The sequence below is a fragment of the Panthera pardus genome, unplaced genomic scaffold (genome assembly GCF_024362965.1).
Source record: "Panthera pardus isolate Hobbes unplaced genomic scaffold, ASM2436296v1 HiC_scaffold_12, whole genome shotgun sequence".
Taxonomy (NCBI): domain Eukaryota; kingdom Metazoa; phylum Chordata; class Mammalia; order Carnivora; family Felidae; genus Panthera; species Panthera pardus.
Window position 1 is genome coordinate 61,832,738 of NW_026526677.1, and position 12,225 is coordinate 61,844,962.

Genomic DNA, 12,225 nt, shown 5'->3' on the forward strand with positions numbered 1-12,225 from the left:
AGAGGAGTTGCTCAGGGCTACACGCCAGGCCCAGGCAGGAATCAAACCAAGGTCAAATTTTCCATTTAGCACACTGCCTTAGATGTGCATGAGGGGGCTCCTGGAGAATTCAGACAGGGGGCTCGGGGAGGCTGCAGATGGTGGCGGGCCACAGAGAACAAAGACACTTACGGCCTTCCTCAGGGAACTAGTGGAAGGTTCTTTCCCACTTCGATTTTTGCTAGAGTTCTAGGCTGTTGAGGAGACACAGGAAGGCTGGTTTTGTGGATTCTAGTTGTGTGATATTGGCTGTGTCGAGACAGCGCCAGCCGTGTGGCATGAGGATGCTTCTGTGGTTTTTAGGAGTCAGCAACAATCTCGCTCAGTTCTGTGGTTCCCTTCAGCCCAGCCAGTGCCTACGGAGCAGCTGGGGTCTGCAAGGAGCTGTGCTCAGAACTGAGCTGGTTTCTTCGCTTTCACGCTCCCTGTCACCTTCCTTTCTGAAGCTAGAGGGAAAAGAAGTGGGGTAATCGGGCCTGGGGGGCGGGGGCGGTAATAGCACTCTGCAGAAACATGGGGGGTGAGGCAGTGAAAGGGCTGGCTCAGGGCATCCACATTCTGAAGAGCACTCTGAAATGCCAGACCACAGATGCCAACCCACTGGCAGCAGGGACAGCTGGGGTTGGGGGTCGTTTTGCTCATTTAGTAAGGGGACAACTGCCTGGAAGGAGTGGAGGATGTGGCTTAGGTTCCAAATAGCCAAACTGGATTCTGCTAGATATTAATAAGAACATAGTAGTAAGAATAGCAGGAACAACAGGAGTAGGTTATTGACCACTTCCTGTGTGCAAGGCTCGGTATGAGGCATTCTGTATATTATTTCCAATTCTTGTCGCAACTTGTAAAATTGATTCATCCTTCCCATTTTTTTTTGGAGAATGAGACTGAGGCTCCGGATGAATGAAATGGCATCACGGACAGGCTGAAATTCAGTCCGGGTATCACAGAAGCTGGAAATCCAACTCAGGCCTAACACCAAAGCCGGTGATCTTGCCACAACGGAAGAGAGATTCGAGATTTCTTATTAAGTGAGGTTTGCCTACTTTACCTTCCTCCTTTGGCAGGGGGCCCAGGAACATTTTCTCCCTCAGGGCCAGTTTCAAGAACAGAACTCAGTTCTCCGGATCGGTCCTCATTCTCTCTGGCTAGGGCCCCAGCCACCCCCAGAGGCGGAGCCCCGCCTGGAGCAGGCCTTGCTCACCCGCAGCCGGCGCCCGAACACGGTGACCTGGCCCCGCGCCTGCTCCTTGCGCTGCCGCCACTCCACCAGGTTGAGGCCGTTGTCGATGGGCAGCGTGACGTTCCGCTTGCCCACAGTGGGGTTGACCGTGCCGGCCAGCAGATGGGGCTCTGTCTGCAGTGCCACCTCCATGCCGTTGGCCAGCAGCAGCCGCAGGGAGCCGTCTGCCCCGATGTAGTAGCTGTTGCGGACCTGGTCTGAGGGACGGGAGAGGAGAGGGACCGTTTCTGCTCAGGAGGGTTGAGGATGGAGGGAGGGGTGTGCACAGCAGAGGTAGGGGTGTGGCTTCTAAATGGGTTTATTTTTCTGACTATGGAAATGAAACATTATCATTGAAGAAAACTAGGACGATATAGGGAGATCGTCCATGATCGCAATACCAAAAAAAAAAAAAAAAGCCACTGTAAATATTTTGTATACTCCTAGACTTCAGAATATTTCTGGGGGCGCCTGGGTGGCTCAGTCAGTTAAGCATCTGACTTAAGGCTCAGGTCATGAGTTCGAGCCCCGCATCTAGCTCTGTGCTGACAGCTCAGAGCCTGGAACCTGCTTTGGATTCTGGGTCTCCCTCTCTCTCTGCCCTTTTCCCGCTCATGCTCTGTCTCTCTCTCAGAAATAAACATTAAAAAAAGAATATTTCTGAATACATTATAAAGTAATTGCTTATAGTGTGCCACTGATCATTGTATTACATCATTGAATATTTTTCCTAAGTGTTTCTCTCTTTAAAAAATTTTTTAATGCTTGTTTATTTTTGAGAGAGCGAGCGGGAGAGAGAGTGGGGGAGGGGCAGAGAGAGAGGGAGACACAGAATCTGAAGCAGGCTCCAGGCTCCGAGCTGTCAGCACAGAGGCCAACACAAGGGCTTGAACTCACCAACCACGAGATCATGACCTGAGCCAAAGTTGGACGCTCAACTGACTGAGCCACCCTGGCCCCCCTCCTAAGTGTTTCTCCTAATGACTGTACAGTATTCCACTATATGGAAATGCCATAATTTATCTAACCAATCCTCAAGTAGATATTCTGATTATTTCTAGCTTTTCATAATTACAAAGTGACACTGCAAATAAACATATTTTAAACATTATGTTAAGTGAAAGAAGTCAGACACAAAAGACCACATAATGTATCAATAACTCCATTTATATGAAATATCCAGAATAAGACATCAAGTAGATTAGTGAGGGAAAGGCACTAATGGGGAATGGGGAGTGAGCACTTATGGGTACAAGCTTTCTTTTGGGGGAGTGGTAAACATTTTCTAGAACTAGACAACATTAATGATTGCATAACTTTGTAAATATACTAAACCCCCCTGAATTGTACACTTTAAAAGGGTGAATTTTAGAGTATGTGAATTATATCTCTATTAAAACTATATTTTTTGGATAAATCAATGTCTTCGTTTTGGGTTGTTAGGATTACTAGAACAAAGGGTTGAACATTATTTTTTTTTAATTTTTTAATGTTTTATTTATTTTTGAGACAGAGAGAGACAGAGCATGAGCAGGGGAGGGGCAGAGAGAGAGGGAGACACAGAATCTGAAACAGGCTCCAGGCTCTGAGCTGTCAGCACAGAGCCCGACGCAGGGCTTGAACTCACAGACCAGGAAGTCATGACCTGAGCCGAAGCCGGACGCTCAACCGACTGAGCCACCCAGGCGCCCCAGGGTTGAACATTTTTAAGGTTCTTGGTACACACCAGAGTAACTATTCTTTACATCAAGGTGAAAATAACTCCAGTACTTAAGTTGCTGACAAAATTCCAAATATATATGTATATATATATATATGTATATATATGTGTACATATATGTGTATATATATGTATATACATATATGTATATATATGTATATACATATATGTATATATATGTGTATATATATGTGTACATATATATACATATATATATAAGTCATTTTCATATACATACATATGTGCATAGATGAACCAATGATTTAAAAAATATGTCTGATTTTGAAATCTTAGACCTGATTTAAATATTTTAATTAGGATCTTTAGCTCAAAGAAACTTCTGGAGAAAAGCGAATTTCAGTTGTGAAATGCACACAATTCTTTTCTAACACTAGAAACACCTGAGTTAGTGCTGCAGCCTTCCCCTCTTGCCCTTCCTCAGCTGCTGCTTCTGTCTATACCTGCCCCTCTTCAATAAACTCTAGCCCAAGTCCTCTCTTCAAGGCTACGCTGAACTGTCACCTCTCCCCAGAAGCCTCCCCAGTTCCTTGGTCACAACAAATGCCTCCCCCTCCCTTAGCCTCTTGATGGGCCTCATTACTGGTCTGGCAACTGAGGGGTACAGGGTCTACACTCTGTTCTGCTGCACAGAGACTAAGAGCACGCATGGCCTTCAGAGCCACGCTACCAGGGTTCGAGTCCCAGCTCCACCATTCTCTTGCTGCAAGACCCTGGGCAAATTCCTTAACCTCCCATGCCTCTGGTTCTTCATCTGTACCTTGGGGATGAAAACTGTACTCTTACCTCATAGCATTAGGTGGGATAACGAATATGAAGAGCTGAGAATGGTGGTTGGCATATAGTGAGTGTTATGTAAAAGTGAGCTATTATTAGTTTTCTGTGTGAGCATTGTACTAGTCACTGCCATGGAGATCTCTTGTCATCTCTCCTCAGCCTCTACTGCCCCGTTTCACACATCTGTCATAGAGAACTTTTCTAGTACTGATCATGGGTCTTCAATAGCTCCCCATTGCCTTTAGATCAGTGCTTAAGAGAATGGGTTCTATTTGTCTGGGTCCAAATACCCTACCAGGCGTGTGTCTTTGGACAAGGTACTTAACCTCTTAGTGACTTAAACTGTCTTCATTTGGAAAATGGAGATGTTAATAATACCTCATAGGGTTGTTGTGAGGAGGGAGTAGGTACATGAATGTAAAACACTAACCATCTACTTTATACTTGATAGGTGTTCCAAGATGTTAGCTATCATTGTCGTTAGAGTACGTGCTCAGTAAACATTTGCTGGATTGAACTAGATCTATTCCAGGCTATGTATGTCAAGCAAAGAAAAAAAACAAAAAAAAACCCAAAAACAAAAAAACCCCACAAACAACCACAGACACACACAAAAGCAAAAACAAAAACAAACAAAAAACGGATGTAGTTTTGTAGGAAACTGTGGCTAAGTCTTCCCTGTTAGAATGGCATCAGATCAGCCCCGCCCTCTCTCCCTCCCTCCCTCCTTCCCCCTCCATCCTTCCCCTTTTCTTCCTCACACATGCAGGATTCTAAGATCTGCCTTAAACTTGGCTATGCATTATTCACTGGCCATCTGTATTTTCCTTCTTTTGAACAGTGAAAAGGCCCGTGTCATTTATCTCTTAAAGCTGCTTCTTGCTGAATGCACATATGTCCATTAGTGGTGACTTTGGATGGAATGGTGTTTGTAGAGGCCCATCTCAAACGAGCCCCATTTAATGTGAGCTGTGACTTCCCAAGCCTGCTCCTCATTAGCGGTTCCTCCTTATTTCTTCCCATAGCTCAGACATAAGATGCAGCTGAAAACACTTTTTACCAAGCCTCTACTGAGGTGGTTGCAAAACGGAACATGCAAGCCTGGTATGAGGGAAGGAGAGGAGCTTGGCAGAGGCACCAAAGAGGAAAAACAGGTACCACATTTCCTGGATTCCCCGATGAGTTTTTCCTTTTCCCACTTCAGTGTTTGTGAAATCGGAATGTGTCTTAAGTCCTTGCATGAATTTTGAGCCGTGTGTCTCCCTTCCTCCCCAAGCTGAAAAGTTGCTACTGAATTGATGGTACATTTTAAAAGTGAGGAAATGTGGCACTTTTGAATGGGAAAAAAAAAAAGTTGCCTAAAGATAAGTAAGACTGCATTAACTTTTGAGAAAAATGCAGCAAGCCAGCTTAGAGGTGTGCAGGGGATAAGACAGTTCTTAACCACAGGGAGGGACAAGATGTCTGAACAATCTGTGGCCCTGCTGTCCTCGGCCAGGCAGAGCCCTGGCCAGCTCGGAATCGGCACCTTCTCCTGGCAATAACTCAGTCCGAGCATAAACACCGTGAGTGTGTCCCAACCCACTGCTCTAGGTGCTGGTGGGGAAGGAACTGCAAGATACTGCTTCTCTTTCTTCTGACCGAGAACCACTACTGTTCTTTGAGCTTCTTTAAAGGCACTGTATTACATTTGGGAGTAGAAGCGGTTGTGGAAATATACAGTTATTTTCTTATGGTAAATCCAAGTGCCAGTTATTAAATAATTAGTTAATGAATCCAGCAAGAACTTACTGAGTTGTATTATGGGCCTGGCCCATGTTGGGCACTCTGTGTACACTGTAAAGGGATTGTCTGGGCAACGCTTATGAGGCAGCTACGGTAATTCGGCCCCATTTCCCAGCCCCAGAGACTGAGGCTCAGAGAAGAGTGACTCCACCCAATTCACACAGGTAGGAACTGAAACCGTAGGCACAGAGATCCCCCAGTCTGTCTACTCCAGAGCTTTTTTTCTGCTCCTTGCACTGCCTCACACCATTCAACAAGGCTTCAACTTGCTTTCGTTTCCTCAAGGAGAAAATCAAAGGCCCCCATGATGTGGTGGCAGAGTCAGGACTAGAATCTGGGCCTGTGACTCCCAGCCCAAGCCTCTTTTTACTACTTGTGTCAAAGCTTTTGGGAGCACAAAAAGCCATCAGGAGAGTGGTGAAAAAAATCAGGGCTCTCCCTAGTGATAGCTTCTTCTTTTTTTCATGCTTACTAGATCCAATGAAGTTGTGAACTCCACTCTGGGTCACCACCTCCCATGAGGACAACCAAGGCAGACAATCTGCAGCCAGATTTCATCACTGTGATTTCCCTAAAGCTCAAAGATCAACTCCTACCAGGGATTACTTGATGAATGCAGACGAGAAGGGTCTTTCCTCTGTGGAAGCCTAGAGAAGGCACGGACTGTTCTCACCTGAGCTTCAGGGAGGACTTCTCCATGCCTAGGTCCCTTTCGTGATTAGGCACAATCATTATTGTCCTTTGTCCTCACCCACACCAGTGTGAGAGCAAGCCTTTAACCTGGGAGCCATTAGAATGGCGGAATAGTGAGGGCATCTGGATTAGCAGCTAGTGGACTGTCTACCCTTTGTTCTCATGATGATGGGATGAGACAAGGGACTGTTACTCTGAGGCTTCTGGGAGAGAATATACAGGACTCAGGCTGGTGTGTTTTGCACATTCGAATGCAACACAGAGAGAAACCAGTTGTAATGCTCTGCTACTAAAGCTGCCCGGCTCTAGTAGCCGCTTGTTTCTGGTATCATCCTCTTCCAAAGGGGTCTCTTCACCCCCCTGCCTCAAAGTCCCCAAGCCTCCCAGCCGGCTTACCTTGCAGCAGTGTATAGAAGGCACCGGAAGCAGACAGGTTGGTGGTTATGGTGACATCATCCTTGCTGGAGGTCTCTACCTGGACATGCACTGAGCTGTCTGTATCGCTTCGGAAACTGCTCACCTGGCCAGTGGGGAAGGTCACATTTGTCAGGCGGCCAAAGCTGTCATACCTGAAAACCAAGGGGTGGCTCTGAGTAACAGAAATATAATGGTGCCATGGCCGGAACTTGGCGAGTTCCACCTGCTGCCACAGGTTTGCACGTTCTGCTTTTCTCTCTGGTTAGATACATTGCCGTGTCTCCTACACCTCCTTGCACACAGTTTCCAGGAAGGGACTCTACCGGTTGACACCTGACTGCAGGTGGAGGACTTACCTCTCTGAGTCTTCCTCTGCTAATTCTATAAAGCAGAGATGACAGCCCCTGCCCTGCCTCCCTCCCAGGATTACTGCGAGGAACCTGCGGCAGGGGCCTGTGCCTCCAAACTTACACCCACCCGTGTGGTGTGACAAGATGGCGGTCATCTGAGGCTGCTGACCCAAAGTCTTAAAGCCAGGGCACTCCCAGAGGTGACAGGGTCAAACGTGATGCTTGAATAACCCTCTCAAAACCCAGAGAAATGGTTATACAGGCTTTTCTTGAACACCACAAGAGATGGGGCTTCCTACAAAGCTACGGACCCTGGAGAAAGGGGGCTCTGAATTCAAACCAGGACTCTGCTCCCACATAAGGAGGCTTAACAGACGAGCTCTTGCAACCTCTTCCCGTCTAGATTTCACGTCAGGCACCAAGCAGTTACGCATATATCTGCAGTTGTCAGGACTCACAGCTTTGCTCTGCTGGCATCTTTTTGAAGCATCACAATTGAATCTTAATTCCCTTTTCCATCTCTGATAATAATGAAAGAAATGCCTACCATTACTGAACACCCACAACATATCAGGCATAGTGCTTTTCATACATCCTTTCCCTTAATCCTGGCAACTAGTCTAAACGGTATAAATGATCTCCTTTTTGGAGGAGGTTCAGAAAAGTCGAGTCACCTGCTCAAGGTCACACAGATCATAAGTGTGGTGGAGTCAAAAGTCAAAGTCAGATTTATCTGCTTCCAGGGTCCCACTTGCTTCTCTGCCTTGAGTGAGCATTTCTGTAGCGTCCGTTTGCAAACATCTGTTGTTGTGCTCTACCTGCGGCAAAGTCGTTGGGAGATGGTAGGGTAGGCTTTTAACACTCAGTTACAGTTTTTAATTGCGGGAGGCTGAAGTGTAAAAAGGTAGGTATAATAGCCTTTTTGCACCTGTGCGTGAATGGGAAAAAACTTCTTCGTCCAGATGTTAGTGTTTCTGACTTCTAGTCGTACTGAAGCTCACATGCGAGTTCAGTTTTGTGTCTCCCTGGTGGACTCTTTCCCCTGCTTTGCTCTCACTATTGCCGTGAAGCTGGCCTCTGGGCCCCGAGGGATTTGATGCTGGCGAAATGAAAGGCTCCAGAGTTCAGCTCAGTCCTGGCTCTTCCCATGATCCTCCAGCTGCACCTGGTTTCCTGATGCCTCAGGTGCTGCTGCTTCGACCGCTTCAGGTGAGACTTGGGAGGTGAGACCAGATAGGTGTTTGCTGAGCAATTTTTTGCCCAAGGTCAGATATAGGTGCTACATGGATTGTGTCCTCTACCAACTCTTTCTGTCCCTGTGCCTGGTACTAACCGTGGGACTCTTTACGCTGAATGCCAACAGTCCCTGGCCGGGACAGTCTGCCACAGACAAAGGTGCTGGTTACATGAATCACCCAGGTCCTTGATTCAAGACTAACTCTGGGGGAAATTGAATCTCTCTGTTGCTGAGGCCCGAGGAAGGGGGATGCAAGCGTTTTCCAGGATAGCAACAACACAGATCTGTACCACATACCTTGGGCTTGGTCTCAGCTGGGCAAGGGTGTGGGCTGTATCAGTCCTTGGGCTCTCCTATAGGTACCTTTGGCGCTTTGGAAAACTGTTTCTTGTCACGATTTCTCATTTTTCTTCCTTAGTACGGAGTCAGAGTCTTGTAAGAAAATGTCAGTCTGGCTTAGGGGAGGGTGACCATGTGGCTTAAAGCCCGGATTGGAGGGTCACAGGTGTAAGGTGCCCCTCAGAGCTGGGTGAGGAGGTGATTCTGAGACACTGCTGCTAGGAAGGAGGGTGAGTCTTGGGGTGAAGATCTGGAAGTTTGTCCTAAAGCCTCTCTCTCCTGGAGATGCTCTCAGAGCTCTGCTCCCTTTAACTCTAGGAGAGGCGGTTTTCTTTTCAACTCTTTATGGCTGCTGGAAATTTGAATAGGAAGGGATTGTACAAAAATGTATGATTTTTAGAGTGGTTATCTCTGGGAGGTAGAATTACTGGTGGCATTTTATATCCCAAAGATCTTAAAATAATGACCATGGATTATTTTCATAATCAGCAAAGTGCTGTGACAACCCAGATACTGCCATGTACAGAGAAGTCATGAGCATGGCCATCTTGGGGGAAGAGGCCCTTTTAAATTACTGGCATTTGGGGCACCTGGGTGGCTCAGTCACTTAAACATCTGACTTCAGCTCAGGTCATGATCTCATGGTTTGTGAGTTCAAGCCCCATGTCAGGCTCTGTGCTGACAGCTTGGAGCCTGGAGCCTGCTTCAGATTCTGTCTCCCTCTTTCTCTGCCCCTCCCCGACTTGTGCTCTGTCTCTCTCTCTCTCCCTCTCTCTCTTTCTCTGTCAAAAATAAACATTAAAAAATTTAAATTACTGGCATTTATGGAAGTCTCACATATAGGACATCTGCCAACATCAATCTCCAGACCTTTACGGTAAATATTACTAGGGTACCCCAAATTTCTGAGCTCAAAATCAAGACCCACCCTGCTCCCACCCCAGAAACTGGCTCAGCCCTGGTCACTGTACTTATGTCTGTGGGCTATGAGTATTCTGAGTCTTGTCAGATCCTGAGTTACCTTAAATCGGCAGGAAGACCCATTTCAGTTCAACAGGTTTATGGGATGGATATGCTATTCTAGTCTGGTTCTCTGAACACCTGTTATCCATGTACATACTCTTTATTGAGACGACTTACTCAGACTATCTAATTTCCTGATCTAACTGGATACAAAAGATTTTATTACATCACGCAAGATACTTAGCAAGGAGTTTTAGGGGCGCCTGGGTGGCTCAGTCAGTTAAGTGTCCGGCTTCGGTTCAGGTCATGATCTTGGGGTTTGTGAGTTCGAGCCCTGTGTTGGGCTCTGTGCTGACAGCTTGGAGCCTGGAGCCCGCTTCAGATTCTGTGTCTCCCTCTCTCTCTGCCCCTCTCCTGCTCACACTCTCTCAAAAATTAATAAATGTTAAAAAAAAAGGAGTTTTAGAGTCTTACAAATAACAATTGATAGGGAGATCATGGATTAGGGGTCACATGTCACTTCAATACTGCTTTAATATGGCCTTGCTCCAATGACACCACGTAAAGCTTTCCCTGGTTTCTCTCTTGTCCCTTCTCCCAGTAATACACTGGCAGAGCTGCATCACAGAATGGGTCCCCTGCTCTGTAACAGCTCACGTACAAGCTGTCACCTGCTTCAGCCTGGGGTGCTTAAGTCAGGACAGGACTGTGGTGTCAGACAGGCTGGGAATGTTAGTTGAACAAATGAATGACTGCACAATTGGATATGTGAGGCCCCCTTTGTTGCTCTGTGGGGAAGGGGAGACATGATTCATTTACATACACACTATCTCCTGTAGGACTTGACAGAGGCCTGATGCACAGTGGGTACCTGGCAAGCATCTGATGAACGCACACAAAGACGGAAACAGCTACTCTCACTAAATGATACTTCAGCAATCTCCATAGGCATCTCCCCAGAGCTCTGGTCTCCAAGACAGAAAGAGCCTTTGCATGAAGGCAGACAATTGTAATTATTATTGAAGGTAGCCTGTAATACATAATTAAATTGAGCTTGAAGAAGATACAATGAAAAGCCTCATGCCATCAAGATCTGGTTTTCATTTTATACGAGATGGCCGAAAACCAGTAATTTCCACTCCTCACATTTTCCATTAGAGGGACCGAATGTCTTAATTAAATGAACATCAAATAGAACAGCCAATTTATAGAATTTTCTTGTCTCTTATTAATTCATTTCAGTGCCTTCCAGAGCCTGGGAAATGCCACTGGATCTCCCTGCTGCCTGATCAATACCTGTGATTAGCCCATCAGAACACCGCTGTTTCTGGCTCTGCAGGGAAAAACTGGAGCTGCCCGTCCGGGGAACCCTGAACACCTAGGTGCCACGCCCCTTCTGTGGAGCCCTTTCTCTTCCTGCTACAGAGCTGCTGACAGAAAGACAGCGCCACTGGACAAGTTGGGACAGTTTTCCCCCCTCTCTGGATTCCAAGTGGCTGCTTCAAACCCTGGCCCTGCGATTGGGTGACTTTGGGACAGTGGCTTAGTTCTGTCTGTTTTGGCTCTAAAGAACTGGCAAATTTCTTTCTTTCTAACCAAGAGGAAGGAACGTGTTAATATGGGAAGCCCTTGGAGTCAGACGTTCTAGGCTTTGAATACAGGCTCTACACTTGCCAGCAATGAATGATAACCCTAGAGGATGGGCACTCAGTTCTCTTTTCCTGTGAACCATCAACCCCCTACAAACGACATGATTTCAGGCAGGTTACTTAACACAACCTCTGGGAGCCTCTGTTTTCTCCTCTATAAAATGAAGATAGTAACACCTGTCTCAGGAAGATACTGTGAAGTTCAAATAAGGTAACATGCTTAAAATGAAATGCAAATTTTTCATCAGGGCCTGCAGGACCACAGGAGACTGCCTTCCCCACCATGTCGACTCCCTGATGGGAGAAGGGACTTTGGTCGCAAATGTATCCCAGAACTTAGAAGAGTGCCTGGCATGTAGTCGATGTTCAATAACATAAATGAATGTTGGCTGAAGGACCTACTCTTTCCTGCTTCTCTTTCCAATTTCACTTTGAACTCTACTCTTCCATACTTCCTGTGTTCCACTGCATCTGCTTCCATTCTCCAAATATGCCACGTTCGATCCAGGCTCAGAGTGCTCACACTTAGTGTTCCTTTGGCAGAGAATGCTCTTCCCTCCAATCTTTGTATGGCTAGTTCCTTTCATTACTCACATTTCAGTTCAAATGTTATCACTTCAGTCAGGCCTTCCTTTAAATAGATAGGTCCTCCCATCTTGGCCACATTTTCTGATTTTATTGTTTTCATTACATATTATTTATGTGTTTATTGGTCATTTATCTGTCTCTTCCGACTATAATATAAGCTCTATGAGGACAGGGACCTTGTCTGTATTCTCATGCCTAGGAGACTATGCAGAATATAAAAGGCACTCAATACTTATTTCTTAGATGAATGAATGAATGAATAATAAAGAGTAGATATTATTACTGGCTTTTCAAGATATGGATTAAGAAAAACTAAGAATTTCTTCCCTTTCACCTCACCCCTTCCATATGAGGAAGGGCAAGTTCACAAATACCCATAGATTGTGATTACCTTTTAGGTACCAAGCACTATGCCCATAACCATCTTTGAG

At 46.1% G+C, this 12,225-nt stretch overlaps 1 protein-coding gene across 1 annotated transcript in view; it reads right to left on the reverse strand.

The window, feature by feature from the left end:
* Positions 1 to 12,225, reverse strand: part of TENM4 (teneurin transmembrane protein 4) — a 2,883,939-nt gene that overhangs the window by 18,777 nt on the left and 2,852,937 nt on the right. Inside the window, 2 exon segments of the mRNA XM_053900128.1 lie at positions 1,241 to 1,476; positions 6,648 to 6,820. Of these exon segments, the coding sequence (XP_053756103.1) occupies positions 1,241 to 1,476; positions 6,648 to 6,820 (409 nt within the window).